At 40.0% G+C, this 21,259-nt stretch overlaps 2 protein-coding genes across 6 annotated transcripts in view; one reads left to right on the forward strand and one right to left on the reverse strand.

Annotated features, from left to right (window-relative positions):
• Positions 1 to 672: 672 nt before the first annotated feature.
• Positions 673 to 19,121, reverse strand: LOC110529612 (sterile alpha motif domain-containing protein 12). Of its 4 annotated transcripts, none has more exons than XM_090242941.1 (6): positions 18,950 to 19,073; positions 17,649 to 17,805; positions 16,977 to 17,020; positions 15,489 to 15,633; positions 14,759 to 14,896; positions 768 to 826 (listed from the first exon to the last, which is right to left on the reverse strand). In XM_090242941.1, exons 4-6 carry the CDS (start codon positions 15,607 to 15,609, stop codon positions 783 to 785), a joined length of 303 nt encoding a protein of 100 aa, XP_090099067.1. In that variant the 5' UTR covers positions 15,610 to 15,633; positions 16,977 to 17,020; positions 17,649 to 17,805; positions 18,950 to 19,073; the 3' UTR covers positions 768 to 782. The 4 variants fall into 4 exon arrangements, with proteins under 4 accessions (XP_090099065.1, XP_090099067.1, XP_021467642.1 ...); XM_021611967.3 differs by lacking the exon at positions 768 to 826 and adding an exon at positions 12,581 to 13,968 and having other exon boundaries at positions 18,950 to 19,063; XM_090242939.1 differs by lacking the exon at positions 16,977 to 17,020 and having other exon boundaries at positions 673 to 826; positions 18,950 to 19,121.
• A 1,483-nt stretch (positions 19,122 to 20,604) lies between these two features.
• LOC110529613 (scavenger receptor class A member 5) overlaps positions 20,605 to 21,259 on the forward strand; it is an 84,607-nt gene continuing 83,952 nt past the window's right edge. Inside the window, exon 1 of one of the 2 annotated variants that reach the window (XM_021611970.3) lies at positions 20,605 to 20,949. The gene's annotated coding sequence lies outside the window, so the exon portion shown is untranslated. The remainder of the gene's footprint in view (positions 20,950 to 21,259) is intronic. The other variant, XM_090242943.1, reaches the window with a different exon arrangement.

Raw genomic sequence — 21,259 nt, forward strand, 5'->3', positions numbered from 1 at the left:
CTTAATTATTTCTACTAACTGCCCTAGCATGATTATCTTTCATTGTTGACTTGGAGAGTAAGTCATCTGCGGCCCCTCTGATAATGATGTAAAAAGTCATAGGGAATTATAGTTGTAGTAATATCCAAAGATAATAATATCGAGACAGCAACAGGTCTGAAGAAGAATTCATATGACACGATAGGTGTAGATCTATGTTTTAAAAAGCTGGTCTGGTAATCTCGGTTGTTCAGATGAAGATGGTACTGTATGTTTGATCAAATTTAGGGAACTACCCTGTCAGAACATACCCACTGGGCACACACTGGTTGAATCAATGTTTCCATATCATTTAAAGCAAATGATGACGAACCAATGTGAAATAGACTTTGAAATGATGTCTGAGCCCAGAGGTATTCTGTTTGTGAACACAAATGCCATCTCCAAGGAGACATTTTCCATTTTTGAAATGAAGATACAGGATACTGTAGATATTTACTTTCAATGGTGCTTGTCAATTTCAATTGTGAAAATCATGCAGCCTACCATGCAGCTCTTTACACACTACAAGTTGTATGGTTGCCCAGCAGCATAGGAAGATGAAAGCTGTAGCCAGACAACTTCCATCTGGCCCCACCAGACAAGTCCACGGCACGTGTCTCTCTCCTGCTCAGTAAAAAGTACTGGGGCCAGCACAGAGCCCAGCGGTACCCCTGGCCAACACCCGTGATCCAGACACCCATCTCTCACACTCCCTGGGAGAACCTGGACACTGCCACAGCTCCACAGCTTCCAACACCTGGTCAAACTGCATGGCCTTTCTGCAGGGAGTCCCAGCCTGGATTTCCTGAAATGTTTATATTTATTCTGGGTTAAAGGACTGTCTTGAAATGTTTCCCAGAATTTTGTCATTGTACAGGCCTGTGCTGATTATCTGTGTTTCAATGTTCTTACTGCAGTGGGGAGTCAAGTTGATGGTTTTGTGCAGTAGGCTACTTATAATTGCATCGGATGCTGGTAACCACTGGGAAAACATATTTCCACATGCTCTTTATACATATTGTAGGCATGTATGTATTATGGATGAAGCAATAGCAGTTTCTCTCAAACATTTGACTGGGCTCTGACAAAATAGTGAAAAATCAGGTCAGAAAAACTTGAGCTCAACTTAACAGAAATGTTATATTTAGTGTATGAATCTAATAGTGGCTGCATCAAACATTGCCAGCTGGATGCTACTGAAAAAAGACTGTTGTATTAAGCAGAAATATTGAGAGTAAGAAAAGAGTGTGGCATTGAACCAAAGATATAGCTACAGATGTAGGATCTTCATTTGATCACTGATTTGTTGAAGAAAAATGTCCTGTACAGCAGGAAATGCAAACTTGTAGTGTATTCAACGTTTAAAAAGGCTTCTAAAGTTTGTAATTTCCACTTCTGAATGTCAGACTTGATTTGCCCTGACGCAAAATGTACCAACCCATAAAAAAATATCCATTATAATCCACATTATAATTCACCTTTCCTGTTGCTGCAGGATTATTTTCCGGCTGTAGCAAACTGGCTCAAATTAAGTTCCTACATCTATAAGTATTTATTCTTAGAATGTTTTAAGAGCCAGTGAGTCTTAAATTCCGAGAGTGGATTATTTTTTCAGTACAAAGGCCTTTTGTTCCAGATAACACTGAGAGCTGCTGATGCTAGCATAGCCCCTCATATCCTAACTGGAAGATGGAAAGTGATTTGTGTTGGGGTGGAGGACTCTCAATGTTTGACGCTGTGACACTTTTTATCTTCTTGCACAGGACTGTCAGGACATCAACATGGTTGTTTGTCAGACTGTTTTTACATGTGGAGATGACCTCTTACGACTCGATCCTAACCTAAGAAAATGTGCTGCACTAAATGTTGATTCAAACCCAGTTTCAAATGCCTTACAGTGTATTACTTCTTTGTATCCCATTGTGATCACTCTGCTTTGATATGGACACTTATCAGTGGAAATGTTCTCATACTGAGTCATGAAAATTAAGACATAAGAATCAAGACTTCAAGAATCAAGACTTGGTTTTATTCACTGCATTAATCCAAGTAAAACATTTGGACACTTGACTTAAAACAGATGACCACTACATCTTGTGTTTTCTTAATTTCATGTTAACCAGACACTTGGTCCAAAGGGATGTCATCATTAACAGAAACGAGAGTTTCTGATCTCACATATCCCCTCAGAGCTCCAGTGGGATGATCACAGGAATTTCCAACAGGATATGCAAGATTATACTGGTATTATTACAGTCTGTTCACAAGGGTGATATGAGCAGGATCATTTAATCCATGTTCTGTATTCAATTTAAAGTACAACGCCCTATCTCTCACTCTATTTCTCTCTATCTCTCTCTCTCTCTCTCTCCAGTGCAATCCCTCTTCACCAGTCGTGAATAGTTATCTTCATTCTGACAACTCAGCTTGAATTAAGCTCACCCATTCTCATCAGCATGCCCCCTCTTGACAAGGACATTAAGTGCTATATCCCTTGTATGACAGGTCTTGAGGATTGATTTTTATGCCCTATGAAGGCAGTATCTCTTTCATATCAGACAGGAGCTGATTCCAAAGTTCAATTTTCAGTAACAAGAGATACTGAGAGAAGATCATGTCTCAGACTGACAGAATCATTCCAGTGCTGTCAAGAAACTTATGGGAATGAAATTGAAATTCTCCCAAACACAAAACTACTCAAAAACTCAAGACATAGACAGACATTGGACCCAAAAATATAAGAATTTGAGAACTGTGACATCATCCAGACTATTTCTATCATCATTCAACAAGATATACAATTTTCTAAACATCTCCATAAAGATATTTGCTACTAAGGACCAGACCCTCTATACTAATTGTAAAATCATTGGAAAATAAAACACCCATATCACTGTATCACAGCATCAGGGCACCAATTACCTCCAACACTTTACAACTTGTCACCCTGTCACCGTACATTTTTCAAACCCTCCTTTCCCCAGTGCAAAATGTATAGCATATGATGTGCTTCATTGACCAACCCCTGTAAAATGTTTATGCAATGTCATGTGAATGGCACACTCATATATTTTTAAATGAGCTAGTTTGCAAACGAGAATCATTAAGGAGATATCCATATTATGCATTCAGGGAAGCAATGCCGAAAATATATAGCCAGACATATGTATGATGGGAAAGATTGATGATAAGACTTGATAGCGGAAGAGCTATAAATATTTAAAGATAAAGCCAAACAAATTCTATGTTCATGTTGCATGGCTTTGAACAGGTTGTATAGACATTATTTTATAAGATAGACTTTCTTTTATAAGAGTTTGCGAAATATATATCTTTACCAGAGGCTTTCGTTTTTCTTGATATAGACAGACACAGGACATGCCAAGCCAATGATAATTTAATATTTCTCTATCAGAACTTTTGCAAGGCTTTGCAACTATAAATTACTACAACCAAATGAGCCAAGGCATCGCTGCCCTGAAACCCTTTCTCCCACAAGCCACTGCAGCCACCTGCAGATGCTCTCACACAATCAGTTTGAACACAGCAAAGATAAATCAACTGCCAAAGATCCATTGATGTCAGGAAAATAAATTGCCCTTGCCTGCGTTTTCAGGGAAAACTAATTTTCCTCACCCCGGTAATAAAGTACACGGTAGTTTGGCCTCGCTGGAAGCTTGCCCATCAGACCCAGAGCTGTGTACCTCATTTGTCTTGACAAATGGATATATTCAATAACAGGCCGCGCTCTTTAACCTGGAGATAGTGTGCAGACTGCTGCTAGGTGCTCTCTATGCTAATAAAAGTACCAATGTCTTGTTTGATTGCTTCCTTCCATCGTCAATTATTTGCCCCTCTCCTTTCCTCTCACCTGGAGTGAAGGTTTGACTGAATGCATGGATGACTTGCCAATTACTCCACATTAATCACAGAGAACCCATCGAACCAATGGGGATATGGAGGCCATTCCGAATGTCTCCTGGAGTAACTTGATTGGCTCCCCACAGTAATTCAATCACCATGCTGCCTTGCAGCAGGAATTCTATAAGAATTTGAAGAATCCTAATAAACACCAAATTAAGGAATAGGCGGTGGGCAGTAGCAAGCTGTCTGCTTTAGCTTTCAAGATGATCTATCTCTGTCGAGGGAGGAACTGGTTTTTACATATTGTGTATATGTATTTATTCTGAACACAGTTCCGTTTGTTGCCAATGCCAATTCTTGCAAATGTTTTCAAAATACTTACTTTTATGGTCGCTAGCTGGACAGACAAATACTGCCAGGTACTAAACTGTAAACGAATCAAAACTCATTACTATCCATGCTACCATCTCAGCTGATCACGTCTGCCAATCATGCTATCCAGTACCTAAGGTAGTAGACAGCTGGCAGACAGCTGGTGACTACAAATATCTATAGGACAAGTAGTGTAAAGCTAATTCAGTCATCAAGGCAGGACAGGACCAACTAATTTCCTTCTAACAAATAAGAAATGCCCCATTATCTTTGCCAATAGTTGGAGTAGGATGATTGCAGAGCACCCTGCCTCAGACTGCCAGGATGTTCATTTTCTAGCTCACAAACTACATTCCTTTGCTGATTTATTTTATTCATTTTTGCCTCTCAATTTTGTCTCACATGATCTAATCAGCTATGCTGTGTCCTGCTCCCAGAGATCAACCAAGTGCTATTCACCGAGCATGGGCTGATTCCCTCACCTGTGAGGAGAACCATGCTATTGCAGTGTGAACTAGCCCTGCTGTCACTGTTTAGACATTGGGACCACATATGCATTTGCCTGTTGTCTTTTCTTTGTGGATTTTGTCTTACACCGTCTAGTGCATTTTAAAGTTGAAAAACATCCACTACAGATAGACGGGCTTGTTTGAACATCTTTATTCATTGTCTCTCACTTTTGTCTTCCATGATCTTTTCACCAAGTCCTGCAGTTTGAACTAACTCTGCCGTCACTATTTAAACATGGAGACCACATACTGCCTGATGTCTTTTCTTTGTGGATTTTGTCTTACGAAGTCTAGTGCGGGGGGGGGGGGGGGGGGACACACAATTACAAATCATTTGTAGACTGCAAACTGACTGCAAGAAAGGGAAAGTTGTACAACCTAGTCAGTTGTACAACTGAATGCCTTCAACTGAAATGTGTCTTCCTCTGAATCAGAGAGGTGCGGGGGGCTGCCTAAGCACAAATAGATTTAATAGATATAATATTTGACAAAAACATAATAATTTCAAACCTTGCTTATATTTGCATTAGATCATGTGTGCCCCATGTATTCCCATGCTTGGGAATAGATTTCCAAAATGATAATCACTTGGAGCTGACTTACTGGGAGGGTTTTACAATTTTTATGTCCAACAATTAAATTCAAAAATGTATATATTTATTTTTTACCTGGGGGGCCAAATAAAACCACGCCAGGGCCTGCAGGCCGCCTATTGGCATTTTAGAGTTGAAGAACATCAACTACAGATACACGTGCTTGTTTGAGCATCTCTTTTTTTTTGTGTGTTTTTTAAAATTTTTATACCCCTTTTTCTCCCCAATTTTGTGGTATCCAATTGTTTAGTAGCTACTATCTTGTCTCTTCGCTACAACTCCCGTACGGGCTCGGGAGAGACGAAGGTTGAAAGTCATGCATCCTCCGATACACAACCCAACCAAGCCGCACTGCTTCTTAACACAGCGCCATCCAACCCGGAAGCCAGCCTCCTCAGTGTCGGAGGAAACACCGTGCACCTGGCAACCTTGGTTAGCGCGCACTGTGCCCGGCCCGCAAACAGGAGTCGCTGGTGCGCGATGAGACAAGGATTTCCCTACCGGCCAAACCCTCCCTAACCCTAACATACAACATTCATGTCTCAATTGTCTCAAGGCTTAAAAATCCTTCATTAAGCTGTCTCCTACCCTTCATCTACACTGATTGAAGTGGATTTAACAAGTGACATCAAGAAGGGATCATAGCTTTCACCTGGATTCACCTGGTCAGTATATGTCATGGAAAGAGCATGTTTAATACACTATGTGTATATCAATGTTGCAGTCCAGAAATGAGAGCATTACCATCTATGCCAAATGCCTGGGCCTCTGATGGAGACTGTAGAACCCATACTTTAGTATTCCCACTTCTCTCGTATAGGATCGAAAGGATTCCACCATGTTCACTCACCAATGTAGCTGACCGATGTAGTGCCTTAGCAGAATTCAATCTAACGCTTGTGCGGTCCAGAGACGAGAACTCTGTGAGTGAACATGGTGGAATCCTTTCGATCCTATACGAGAGAAGTGGGAATACTAAAGTATGGGTTAAATCCACTTCAATCAGTGTAGATGAAGGGTAGGAGACAGCTTAAGGAAGGATTTTTAAGCATTGAGACAATTGAGACATGAATGTTGTATGTGTGCCATTCATAGGATGAATGGGCAAGACAAAATATTTAAGTGCCTTTGAACAGGGTATGGTAGTAGGTGCCAGGTGCACCGGTTTGAGCGTGTCGAGCGTGTCAAGTTTTTCACACTAAACAGTTGCCTGTGGAACACTTTCGACACCTTGTAGAGGTGCCCCGACGAAACCACTTGCACACACAATGTCATATACGCTGTCTGCCATCTGCCCAGTACAGTTGAAACCGGGATTGTTGGCGATAGCATGGAAGGTATGCCCAAAGACAGTACAGTATGAAGATTGGCAGAAACTGCTTCTCCAATAGAAATCCCTGATCACACTCGTAGGAGATGTCATGGCGACGTTTGCTAAGCGCGGAAATACATTATCAGGTCAAATCGTAGTCTCGCACCAAACTGTGCATGTGCAGGGCTTCAAATCAAAGATGGGGCAGCAGCGTAGCCTAGTGATTAGGGCATTGGACTAGTAACCGAATGGTTGCAAGGTCAAATCCTCAAGCTGACATGGTACAAATCTGTCATTCTGCCCCTGAACAAGGCAGTTAACACACTGTTCCTAAGCTGTCATTGAAAATAAGAATTTGTTCTTAACTGACATGCCTAGTTAAATACATTTTAAAAAGGCACAAATGAAAATGTGTCACTTTTACTAGGTTCGACTAATAACATGTTCATCTACTTAAGACATTAACTTGAATCCAGGTGGTGCCTTTAGATTTTAAGAAAATTAACAACTAAGGAAGAATTTTACATTTCTCTCATTGACTTCTCAAAACCCAAACCCCAGCCTGCTTTGTCTGTTTCAGAAGCGTTACCGGAAGTCTTGTGATGTTGTGCCTCTGGCTTTAGAAACTCTGTGGTATGCCTTTCATTTTCTAGGCAATTCAGGGCCAAATTAATTCAAAATGTGCAAGATGTAAATTCTCGGTAGGCCTACAGTATGGATGCATTGGCCTCGTTTATTTTTCAGATGCAGTATCATACGTTCATATACTTTCTCTCATGTGGAGGACAGTAAGTAAATAAATAGAAGCATGTGAGTTCTGAAATGAGAGGATATTTGTTAATTTCACAATTAAATGAATTTACAATCTAATTCTACAGTCCTCAATGTACACATCTTGATTTCGTAAGCATGTACACTCATAGAAAATCGATTAAATATTATTTCCTATCTTGTTGCTCCAGAGTGACAGTTTGGGTGGAGTAAAACCTGTTACAGATGTAGAATCTTAATTTAATCACTCTTTTGTTGCTGCAAAATGTCCTGCATGGCAGGAAATTCAAACTTGTGAGTTTTAAAAAGGCTTCTAAAGTTAGTCATTTCCACTTTGAAATGTCAGACTTAATTTGCCCTAATGAAAAATGTATCAATCCTTACAAAAATGTCCATTAAATTTAACCCACGTAATAATTCACATTTCCTGTTGATGCAGGATTATTTTCCTACTGTAGCAAACTGGCTCAAATTAAGATCACACATCTGTATGGTGGTTGTTCTGTTATAATGTCACTGTCTCTCCACACCATAAACCATTGCTCCTTTGTCTCTGCTGGGAGAGCATTGTTAAAGCAGACACTCTCTCTGTATGTTAACACACACACGCGAGCACTCACAGACATGCACGCACACACACACACACACACACACACACACACACACACACGCACACACACGCACACACAGACTTTCCATCCATGGAACATTATGTATCTTTCTGGAAACAATACGATATGAAACCATCTTCCATCCACCAAATCAAGGAAGAGAACGGGAACTTGAACTTGACCTTACAGATGACTGGTGGGAGGAGGACATTCTTAGGCTTAGAATTCTTGCATAGAATTAATTTCACCAAGATGAAACTTGGTAAGTTTTTCCCAGACACAAATGATACATGTGACAGATGCTCAGTGTCCACCGCTGACCACACTCATATGTTCTACTCATGCCCTAAGCTGTTGGGAGTATTAATCATCCTTTTATTCTACTCTATCCAAAGTTCTCGATGTCGACCTGCAGCCTTCTCCTTTGATAGCTATATCTGGAGATCCAGCTGTGCTGCCCACTCTCAAAAGTAAAGCAGTTGTTTGTTGTAGTGTTTGCTTCACTCACAAATGTTTTATTTAATTGGAAATCCTCCAAACCAACCACATCATAATTGGAAATCATCATCCTGGTTGAAAGACCTACAGTAATGTATTTTCTTAATTTACAAAAATGAGAGGATGCACTGATAACTTTTTCTTGAGATGACAACCTTTCATTTCATTTTTTGACCACTTACTTATTGATGAGGATTAACAACTTGGGCCAACACGGAGAGGGAGGTCTGTGATTTGTTTTTAGATTATTTTCAAATTGTTTGTGCTCTTTTTCTTTTGATTGTTTGTTTCTTGGTTGGTCTTGTTCTAATAAAAACAATAAAGCATTATACAGTTGAAGTTTACATACACCTTATTAACCAAATAGATTTAAACTCAGTTTTTCACAATTCCTGACATTTAATCCTAGAAAAAAAATCCCTGTTTTAGGTCTGTTCAGATCACCACATTATTTTAATAATGTGAAATGTCAGAATAATACCAGAGGGAATGTCTTATTTCAGCTTTTATTTCTTCCATCACATTCCCAGTGGGTCAGAAGTTTACATACGCTCAATTAGTATTTGGTAGCATTGCCTTTAAATTGTTTAACTTGGGTCGAACGTTTCGGGTAGCCTTCCACAAGCTTCCCACAATAGGTTGGGTGAATGTTGGCCTATTCCTCTTGACAGAGCTGGTTGAACTGAGTCAGGTTTGTAAGGCCTCCTTGCTCCCACACGCTTTTTCAGTTCTGCCCACACATTTTCTATATGATTGAGGTCAGGGCTTTGTGATGGACACTCCAATACCTTGACTTTGGTCCCCATATGCAGTTGCAAACCGTAGTCTGGATTTTTTATGGCGGTTTTGGAGCAGTGTCTTCTTCCTTGCTGAGCGACCTTTCAGGTTATGTCGACATTTAGGACTCGTTTTACTGTGGATATAGATACTTTTGTACCTGTTCTTACAGCATCTTCACAAAGTCCTTTGCTGTTGTTCTGGGATTGATTTGCACTTTTTTCGCACCAAAGTACCTTCATCTCTAGGAGACAGAACGCGTCTCCTTCCTGAGCGGCATGACGCCTGCGTGGTCCAATGGTGTTTATACGTGCGTACTATTGTTTGTACAGATGAACGCGGTACCTTCAATTATTTGGACATTTCTCCCAATTTTTTCTGAGGTCTTGGCTGATTTATTTTGATTTTCCCATGATGTCAAGCAAAGAGGCACTGAGTTTGAAGGTAGGCCTTGATATAGGTCCACAGATACACCTCAAATTGACTAAAATTATGTCAATTAGCCTATCAGAAGCTTCTAAAGCCATGACATCATTTTCTGGAATTTTCCAAGCTGTTTAAATGCACACTCAACTTACAATATGTAAACTTCTGACCCACTGGAATTGTGATACAGTGAATTATAAGTGAAATATTCTTTCCTTATTCAATTGTTGGAAAAATTACTTGTGTCATGCACAAAGTAGATGTCCTAACCGATTGGCAAAACTATTGTTTGTTAACAAGAAATTTGTGGAGTGGCTGAAAAAAAAGTTTTAATGACTCCAACCTAAGTGTATGTAAACTTCCGACTTCAACTGTATATTTGCACGTACAGTATGTCAATAATTGTAAATTGTTTCCCCTAAAATGTCCATTGAGAAAAAAATATTTGTGAAAATGATTTCACTCAGGCTCTATGGGTTGTTATCTTGTGATTGTATGGTGTGACTAACACATTGGTCACCAATGTCAGCATTATCTCTTTGCCTTAAAACACATTAGCAGGGAACAGATGAAATGAACCTAAATACAACAGCTTCCTGGCATGGCCTCTTCAACCTCAATATCACTTCCAGGACTGTTTCCACTGTTTATTCTCTCTAATCCAAAAAATGGATGCATCTCATGCCCTGCCACTAACTAATTTCTATATCAGAATGTATTGATCCTTTTCTTGCAGTTGCAGCTATGAATAATTTACAAGACAGTGACAAACACTCTGCAGTGGCGTCAGATGGATGCACTGCTGGTTGGCTATGGCTGGCGGTGGATAGGGATGGGATGTACTAGCATTTATATAAACGCAAACACAGCAAACAGGGAGCGAAGGGAAAAATGCATAGTTGTGCTGAAAGTGACGACGTTCAGCCCCTCACAGGCAGCAAATAATTTAATTGCAAGGGATATGTCATTACTTTGTCTGTGGTTTTTCCTCACACACTTTCAAAGACAAGGGAACTAATTGGTTCATTATTCTGAAAGGCGCCCTGTCATCCTTTCCCCATTCTAAAGTCTCCCCAACCCCTGGCTGCCTGTCTGTGTGACCGATAGGCATAAGTAGTGTCATTAGAGTAAGAGAAATGTCTGTCAGGTTGAGATTTAAGGCCCACCTCTTCGATGAACCTCCCCAGGTATTCCATTAGAAACGCATCTCTAAGGCGATGTGTTGACCCAATGAAGTCATGATCAACACGCACAAAGACCTATAATGACACTCCTCTGATAGTCTGTCCGTCTCAGTGGCAGAAGACAATTTGTGAGTTGTATGCTCTGCCGTGCAGCCGTGCAGAGCATACAGTACATCGCCTGAATTACGATTGTTACCTGAGCAATAAGATCATGTCATGAATTTAAGATAGGAAATACATATCTTTGTAGCTGGATAATGAAGAATCAGTAAGTTATAACCCTTACTTGACACCTGGTTCGAGTAACCTTAAACGTTCAACTAAAATGAGAATCAGAAAGTCGTGAAAAGTTCAACCAACCCTTAATAATTAAGTAGTTGCTAAAAAGCTTCCCTCTTTTATCTGCTGCCTACATTAATGATTGATCCAGTGGTGCAGACAATAGACTGGAGATGCATTATGTCTTGGCAGAAGAAAGTATAGATTTTAGCCAACAGAGTGTCTATTAGATATGGAATATAACACAGACCAGAGACTCCACCACAGGAGGTTGGTGGCACCTTCATTTGATACGAGCCCGTGTGGTAATGGCTGGAGAGGAATCAGTGAAATGGTATCAAATACATCAAACACTTGGTTTCCTTGTGCTTGATGCCATTCCATTCGCTCCGTTCCAGCCATTATTATTAGCCGCCCTCCCCTCAGCAGCCTCCACTGGACTCCACGTTAACAAACCCTGATTGCATTCTTGAACTGAAATTTGAGTAAAATATAAACAAGACAAAGAGGTTGCAGAAACCCCCCCCTATAACTTGTTATTTTGGCCAGGAAATTTTACTGGGTCTAGTTACAATAAAACTGTTAATACCGAGAATGTATCTTGCTGTATGTTAGCTCCACTTAGCAGTCCATTGTAGTCCTTTCTCTTTGTTCAACCCATCATTTGTTGCATGCCAAACAACACAAAGTTTGGTTCCATGTTTCTTTTTTTCCCATCTCTTTGGGTCAAAGGCATGATTTGCTAACCTTTGGAATATTCGGGAAGCCCTCACTGTCATATATGATTAAGTGTCTCTCCCCGAGGTATATTTACATTTAACGTGAGTCAGCGCTTTCCTGATGCACCATCGCCCTGAATGGAGGAAATCAAATGCCATGCATCTCTGAGGGACATTAATCAGCCTGTCTAATTTGGTGTGCCACCCACTGGGACTCTAGAGCCACAGGCTCAGCACTTGCTAATGTCCATGGAAGGTGAGGAAATGTAAACAGTCCTTTTATGGGGCACATCAGATTCAGCATGCCAGGCCTGGGCTGGGCTTTTCAGGAGCTGGATTACTGAACAAAGAAAAAAAAGTAATGTTCCCCTAGAGGTGTTACTTTCACTGAGCAATGTGTTTTTGCTTGCTTTCTGCTGTCCTCTGTTTTCTGGCTGCCCTTTAAAAGTAGGAGGAGATTTAAAGTTTGGGTTGTCTGACAAGTGTGTGTGGAAGTGGGATGATGTATCGTGACGAGTCATGTAATAGAGACAAATGGACATTGTCTGAGGGCACCAGTGTGTCTCTCAAGATTTAGGCCACTGGCTGATTCTACACATTGATTTTTATATAATTATCAGCGAAGACAATTATTTCAAATGAACAATGATCAGATTTGGTCTTTATTAGCAAATATGAGCTGTCAGGTCAGACTCATGCACTAAATAGGGTTCATCCACAGATTCACCCACTAAACACCCTCGTGACATTTCATCCTCATCTCTTCACTGGAGTAACTTGTTTCTCTCCTGTGTTCTAGGCTGGATAGCAAATGGATGTCTAAACATAGCGTTTCCTGTTTATGAAAACATTACACTATAATACAGGTATAGTGGTTTGGAGTTGAACTGCGTTGTATGCTTTGCTAAGGTACTGTTTGAGCTCAGATTTGACAGTCCTGCAGTTTTTCATGTGCATGTAGTGTCTAATGAAACGTGCAGAACCTTAGGGATGCACCAAAATACTTAAAACTGGAGCAAACAAACGTTATCATTATACAATGGACAGGACATTTACGTCTGGGGAGGAATTTCTCTGAGGAAGGAGGATTTGAAACATAAAAAGATTTTGTATTTGCAAACGTAGCACTTTCATTTGCTCCACTTAATATGCAAAACTGTTATCTCTGAGCAATTTAAGCAAGCACATGATTACACAATGAACTGTTTATATGAATGTGTTCCCGGAGCAAATAAAATAGGATATATCTGCATAGAGTACATTCCTAGCTGGGTAGTCATACTGGAGGGATTCTATGCGTAGTTGTGTTCCATTTAAAGATTTGCTAGACATTGCATTGTATTTGACAGACAGAAAAACTGCTGACGTCTTACAAACATGAGGTGTGGAGCAACAAAAGCTAAATAAAGACGAGTTTCAGTCAGACACAACATTCCTACTCCAACATAAAACTATATAAGCAAATACATAAAACTTTAAAGCCATTTTGTCTCTGCCAGAAATTTCCCATTAAATGATCCTATTATGTTCCCTGTGTAGGGCCTAATAGGTTTGAGCAGCATTTGGGTTGTTATCTAAATTATGGCCATGTGTCCCTGCATTAAACTCAGGACTAATTTACTTACTCTCCATTCTAATTCACACAGGGTCTCCTGAGAGTAATATAACAGGCCATTAGCTAGCCAAATCACTGCTTGGTATGGGATTGCAACATTTAGTCCAGATGAGGGATGCACTGTATCCCCTGTTCAAGTGGGGAATGATGTTCTCCCTCTGCAATAGCTGCCACATAGTGTATTGAGTATTGTGAAAAATAAGACCACAAGAGCAGCGCAGAGCGAGGGGTAAGGGCTTGATTCACAGACGTGTCAGTAAAACTACAACCATGCCAAAACCAATCTGGCCGCCTTCTTCAGGTCAATGACTACTGAAAGCAAATGTATTTTTTCTTCTCTAGTCCTCCACACCGTAGATGGACTAAATAATGATATCTCAGACCTCTTCTTCTGTTATAGTCATGAAGAGAAACACTCTAGAGAACGAGAGATAAAAATACATTTGGTTAAAAATACATTTGAAATATGCAAGCATACGTACCACATTGAACGAAGACCATTGTGAATTTATTGTATCTATATTTTGAACTTGAACTTGTTTAATCTATAGCTATCTTGTATCCATGCCAAACAAAGCCAATTTAATTATTTTATTTTCAGTTCAGTTGAATAGTACTGTTCATCAGAGGTTTTCACCTCTCTCTCTTCTCATTCGATGCCAATCTATTCTTGGCAGGTGTCTCTAAGCTAGTCCTCTTGCTGAAATACATGTCTGTCAATCATGTTGGCTGATAATGCAACCTCCTGTGAGTGACTTTGGGTATATAGGCTACACTCTTCCAAAAAGGTTCCTAAAGGGTTCTTTAGCTGTCCCCATAGGATAACCTTTTTTGGTTCCACGGAGAACCCTTTTTGGTTTCATGTAGAACCTTTTTGCTTTCCATGTAGAATCCTCTGTGGAAAGGGTCCTACATGGAACTTAAAAGGTTTTTACCTGGAACCAAAAAGGGTTCTTCAAAGGGTTCTCCTATGGGGACAACCAAAGAAACATTTTAGGTCCTAGATAGCACCCTTTTTCTAAGAGTGTACAAGTGAACTCCTGAAGCCATCTAAGAGGACACAGTAGATGTCTGTCCCTTTCTGATGCAGTTTTAGATAATAAAGTAAAGTTAGGTTTTCACCAGAGAAGAAGTCGTTGATATTGGCTACAACTGAATTCCTGATGAAGTTTAAAAGGAGACGGTAGAATGGATGTTTGTTCCTCACCAGAGAAGATGTCGTTAAGGTTCTCAAGTTCCTCCTGGACCCTGAGGAGAAGGATGTCCAGTAGGATCTCCTGAAGATGCTCCACCTCCACCCCCATCCTCTCCAATTGGTGTTCACCCATCCTCAGCAGAGCTCGGCCTGGGGAGGGACAGAGCAAGAAGGCAAGAGAGGTGGTGAGGGGAGGCTACTAGAGAAGGAAGCAAAATGATGCCAGTCAAATAAGGCTGGGAGCATGGATTTCAAATTGAATGGATTTCATATTACATGATGAACTTGAATTATGGGTCAAATTCCATTCCTAAATTAACTTGAATTCAAATGGACTTAGCCCACGGTGGGCAAAACTTCTGTCCCAGGATTTAAGCCTAAGGACATAAGGTTTTATTACTCATACAACAGTTGTTTTTCTGCATGTTTTTGACAAGGAATTCCTGATGCAACATTACAACAGTACTGACTGCGAATGAGCTGTGTGGGTTGTAGAGGTTTGACAGTAACTGGGAAGATTAATATTCCAGGTCATTATGTGGGGTCCAGAACTCTCTGCAGGCATCCGTTACTTATACAGTACAGGGCTGAAGTAAGCCTGGGATAAAATATCATATATATTCACTTTAAAAATAATAATAATAGCAGTCTATTAATGATGACTGATGTACATGAATATACTGTAGGTTGTTTTGTACTAAGGCAAGATTTGGTAAGTAGAAGAGCTACTGAAGATAGCTACCGGATATGTCATGCTTGAAGATGGCCACTTGGAGGACACTCTTTTGGTTGGGGTACTGCTCCTTGACCCAGTCAAACACATCCACCACGGTCCAGAGGGAGACCCTTTTGGGGAGGCTCATTCTGGCGTTATTATCTGGGCTGCACTGTATATGTCAGGGAAGGAGAAAGTCAGAAGTATCTAGTATAAATCTGAGACTATGCATCCCTTACTTATATACATTTCTCAAAAAGTGGCAATGACAATTTGAAGTTGATTAATTATGCAATATCTTAGGGAAAAAAAGCAGAATACTGCAGTCGTTAATGTTATGAGATGGTTGCTTTTGTATGTCAAATTCATTATAGTACTATTTCCTCAGCCATTTCCCTGGGGCTAAGCCAGTAACTTTTATAGAGCTGCATCAATGTTTATTTGGCCTTTACATGCTGTGGGGCACTGTCTTGTTTTTGCCATGTTGGAAATATAGGAATGTTTTACTGATTTAATGAAGAGACTAATCTATGATGTTGGCAGGAACGAGCTCCCATATGAGTAATTACTGGACAGCCAGACGAGACAGTGAGAAACCTTTCATTAAGAGGACAGGAAAAGCAGGAAATCTCTCCACTTGTATATTAGTAAATATTCCACTTGTCTTTTCCTACTAGTGCTGTCTTTGCTGATAACTTAATTACTACAACTGATATATCGTTGTCTCACCTAGCTATCTTGTTCTGGATGAGAGCATCTGCAAAAAGACTCAAATGTAAATGCCTGTTTTTACTGCCTATGCAAAGAAAGCTGTAAACACTGTATGAAATGTTGCAGTAGGATCTGTTCCCAAGAGCTAGGGGCTGTGGGATTAGACTTTGACATCTGTACACAAACCACAACACAACATCATGTATGAAACATAATCTCATCAGAGAAACACCTTTATCAGTCTTGCTGCTTTCCAGAAGAATTGCATCACCATCTTCCTGATCAAACCCACATGAAACCACATACTCTGACCCAGTGCATTTCTGACTGGTGTGTGTAATTCAATGTTCTGCGTGATTCAAAGATGAAGTGGAGAGTATTCAATTCCTTACAATACATCCTGGATTAATCACATGACACTGGAGAGACGAGATCTAAGCTGTGAAAAAGATATCCTGTGCATATTGACCATTACTCCCTACCCCAAATCTCGGACCGGACGGACCGGACGGAGTATGAGGCAACAAGGTTTAGAGTAAATGTCACTGAAGTTTAAGACTCATACCGAATCAAATATTACATCAAAGTTTTAGCGTAAAGCGCTGCGAGACTAGAATGTTCTAGGAAAAAGGTTCAACAAACATCGTATGGTGCGTGGAATAAAGACAGAACGAGACAGCAAGATAAAAGGAAGGAAAATGAGAGGAAGTTGATTAATCTCTCTGAGAGGAGGTCATCAAAGTCAAGTGCATAGGTGCACCTTGCTCAGCTAATAAATCAAACTTGCCAAGTAATTTAACAAACCTTCAACAGCTGTTGTTTGCAGGCCTACTCATGTTTTGCTGGACCTGGGTAAACAATAAGTATATATCTTATAGTCAGAAACATGTGCCCAACGTGACAAATACACCATCTTGTGGTGATATATAATACCACAGAACATTCTAACTTCCCATATTCTAGTACTCATGGTCATTTCAATGACATTATACTGTATAATCTTTAAAATTCTACACAGGTATACATTGAATTAATGATATAACTTTATTCCAGGTATGGTTGTAATTTGTATTTATATTTTGCTGCACACCATACTGTATGCTAGTCAGTACGGTAATAGTAGCCTATGCCATTCACAGGAAGTGTACTGCACTGAGGGAAATCTGTTGATAAAGACAGACAAAGGGACAGAAAACTGTTGAAACTAATCGGTAGCCTATTCTATTGTAACTATGTATTTACTAGTACTACTACTATAAACTCTACTGTAAATGCTACCACGTCGCATTTGTAAGTAAGCCTAGCGCAGGTAAGGCACACTTTTGTAGTCATTGTTATTTCCTGCCTTCGTATTATTCACTTAACTTATATGCACTAGACTTGACATTCATGATAGTAAAAGTAACATTAATAGCTATTGTAGTGTTTAGTCAAGTACAGTTAATCGTTTTATCGGCAGTCATATCAGCCTCTTACCTGTCCCATTGTGCCCAACCCTTCCTGTCTCTGAGTCAGCCAAGCCAGCGTGCTGCCGTGGTTGTGGGCTGGGGCTGGTTCAGTGCACAGCTGGCTGGAGGAATAACCACTACTCGGGGGCTCCCTCGTGTGGAAGGAACTCTTCCTAAAAGGTGATCTTGGACCACAACCATTATCATCCAAATAAAATCAGATTTCATGCAGAGGGAATAAAGGTATTTCATGACGACCATGCTTCATTTAGGCTATGTATCTACTCGGCCTACAGAGTCATGTTTACAGCATAAGCCTAAAGACATTAACATTAGGTTATTTTATCTCTTTTGAGGGCTTTCAAAAAGAATAGTTCATTATTTTTCCTCAGAAAATATAGACCTATCCAGTTGCTATTTTAACATGTAAATCTTGGTGGGGCAAAAAAAAGAAGAAGTTTTTAATGCATGCCAGCAAACCCATTACACAACACAACACAACACTAAACAATACATTAATTGCACTATAGCGTTGACAAACGGTGCTCATACACTGTTAGGGCCTACATAAAGCTGTCCCAACAGCAGAGTCCCAACAGCAATCCCAACACCTTACCACTGCTATGCCTGGCTATCAGCAGAGCCTTGTCTGGCAGCCAAACAGTTAATTCAGCCTCATTTACTGCATTAAAAAAAACATAGCTGATATGGCTGATTTGCCAAAACAAATGTTGTTTCTACTGACAATTGAGATGTACTAACTATGGCATAAGGGGACGACGAGCAGGTAAGAGGCAATCCGTAATTTCGATTAAGACATTAATGAGCGAACTAGGACGGACATATTCAATATAGCTATTTGTTCAGCACTTTTGAAATGTACAGAAACAGAATTCAGAACATGGGCTGTTCTTACAGTGTTCTCCCTGTACACCAAGTCAGAACTGTAGGATAAATAAAGGGGCATATAAGCAGACAATGAAAGCTCTTACAATATTTGATGATTACATTTCTATAAAACAGGCTATAGTCTACATGTGCACCACCAAGTCAGAACTAGGCAATAAAAGAAAATCACGGCCGGTTGTGATACAGCCTGGAATTGAACCAGGGTCTGTAGTGACACCTCTAGCACTGAGATGCGGTACCTTAGACTGCTGCGCCACTCAAGAGAGGAAAGGGGACCCAATTATTAGGGTGAGGCACATGGGCTATTAACAGCTATTAACACATTATACACTTAGTATTACTTTCTTAGCTACAGTATACACATATCCCTGGCATATTACATCATTTATGCAGCAGCATAAAATACATTTTTGGACTCACGTTTTTGTGCTGTGCTCACTTCAAAAGGAAGGTGGCCGGTGGTCCTTTGTGGGCAAATTCTGTCATCAAACTTTGTCATCAAAGTCTGGAATTCTCTGGATTTATGGTGCTTTCAAAACAACTGGGAACTCTGAAAAAAACAAGGTTGAATCATGATGACGTCAGGGATCTTCAGGTCGGAGCTCTAGAGAGGCCCGAGTTCCAGACTTGCAATTCCGAGTTGGGTGACTGTTCAAAACATATTTTCCCAGTCAGAGCAATAAAAAAATCTGAGTTCCCAGTTGTCTTGAACTCACTGAAGTCAGATTTCCTAGCTCTGAGCTAACAGTTGTTTTGAGTGTGGCAGAAGTCATGCTGGATTGACACCTTGAACAATGTTGAATGTTTATTCTTGGACAAGAGACCCTTAAACCCAGACTTGGGACCACACACACACTCCACTGAATAGCAGACTAATGATTGCTTTGCAATGCTTGCAGTTAGCCACTGATTCCTTCCAAACCACTCATTGTTGAATTTACGATTTCCAACTTGTTGTGTAATCTTTATGTCCAATGGCCGATGAGCACCGATACGTTTTATCTATCATTTCTCTTCATTATTTCTCTTCATATGACAAGGATTAAAAAGGATTTGCCAGTAGATTGTCAACTTGATTCATGATGATGACTGCTAGCTTGCTAGCTAAGATTTTGAAAGTATGATGTTGACATGATCAGTCCAATCAAAGCTGCTGTAGATATAATGTGATATGATGTCATATTTATCTGTGGCCAATGACCTTGAGCCTTCTTGGATGGGCACTTCTAATGTAACTATGGCAGCACCCAAAGGGCTTGAATTTTCTATCTCTACCCTTAGATTTAAGGTAGTGTCCCCATGAGTGACAGAACACTGAGCCAATCACAGCGCAACTGGAGAACATTACCAACACTTACGCTCCATATTTTCCTCTGGCTGCACCACCACCACAGAAAGGACTGATAGGTTGAAACACCTGCATTTTGAAGCAGCCTTACTCAAGAAAGCAAAAAAGAGACAAAGTTTGTATGCAACTTTGAAAAAAACAATGTTTGCAAACCGATATGTGACACTTATAAATGCCAAAATAACATGCAAAACAGCCCCCCCCCCCCCCCCCCCAATAAAAAAAAAACGGTTTGGACACATACTGTGCTCATTCCAGGGTTTTTCTTAAATGTTTCTATTTTATACATTATAGAATAATAGTGAAGACATCAATACTATGAAATAACGCGTATGGATCATATAGTAACCAAAAAAGTGTTAAACAAATCTAAATGTATTTGATATTTGAGATTCTTCAAAGTAGCCACCCTTTGCCTTGACGACAGCTTTGCAGACTTTTTTGTTGCTAGAAAGGTGGAGCGCGAAATGACGGGTCGCCACTGGACCTATCTATAATATATGTCGTTTATGAGGAATTAGTATAGGAGGGTAGTTTGGAGCTTGCAACCAAAGCATTTCACTGTTCGTGACATTACAACTTTGAACTAGTATTTATATAAGATCTGTAGAGATGGAATGCACCTTTTCTGTTATGTACCATGCTTAAATGCTCAGAGGAGGGCGTATTTGTTCAAAAATCTGTACAAGTTTTACCACGGTACATAATTTATACTGGACGCTGCCCTGCCCCAGGCGTATAAATACAGCAACTAGATACTATATATAGAATGAGGTAAGAATGCATCTAGTCAGAGTTGTCCAGGCAGGGGTATTAGCCACATCGTAGTCTCCATGCCTACACTACACTTTTAAAAAGGGATTAATTCACCCAAGCATCACAGACTGGGTGGTGCACGGATCTCCACGCTGCGCTTATCTAGCTACTGGGAGAGCGAAACTTGAGTGAACTGTTTTATGTTGAAAGGAAACGTTTATTGAGATGCCATTGGGAAAACATGCACCCTTTTTAAATTGAAATTAGAGATGAGACATTTGCATCTGTTATACTTTTTAGTCACAACTTTGACAAGGTGAGTGACAAACTTTTCCAAATGGTCCGTCAATTTGTGTAGTCTAGTTTTGTTACCTGTTGTGTGTTCATTTGAAGACATCAACAAAGTGAACTTGAAATGCATTTATCCCCGAAAACCTTTTACATTCACTTGATTATGTCCATAGATAAATCATGTTCAGTATTTTTGCATCATGACCTTGAAATTGCACTACAAAACGAGACAATTCTGTTTAATGAATTTTGAATTCCCACAAATAGAAATTAGATGGCCCCAAATAATGTAGCAATAATATAATTCAGATGCAATTATGGAGACGCTACAGTAG

Source organism: Oncorhynchus mykiss, chromosome 8 (assembly GCF_057628025.1).
Source record: "Oncorhynchus mykiss isolate SJ-2025 chromosome 8, ASM5762802v1, whole genome shotgun sequence".
NCBI classification, from domain to species: domain Eukaryota; kingdom Metazoa; phylum Chordata; class Actinopteri; order Salmoniformes; family Salmonidae; genus Oncorhynchus; species Oncorhynchus mykiss.

Excerpts from the sequence above, each read along its gene's own strand:
- LOC110529612 (XM_090242939.1), bottom strand. Across the intron at positions 14,897-15,488 it reads CTTCAAGCATGACATATCCG|GCCGAGCTCTGCTGAGGATG; the intron begins GTAGCTATCTTC and ends GTCCCTCCCCAG. Across the intron at positions 827-14,758 it reads CCTTAACGACATCTTCTCTG|GAAATCCAGGCTGGGACTCC; the intron begins GTGAGGAACAAA and ends TAAACATTTCAG.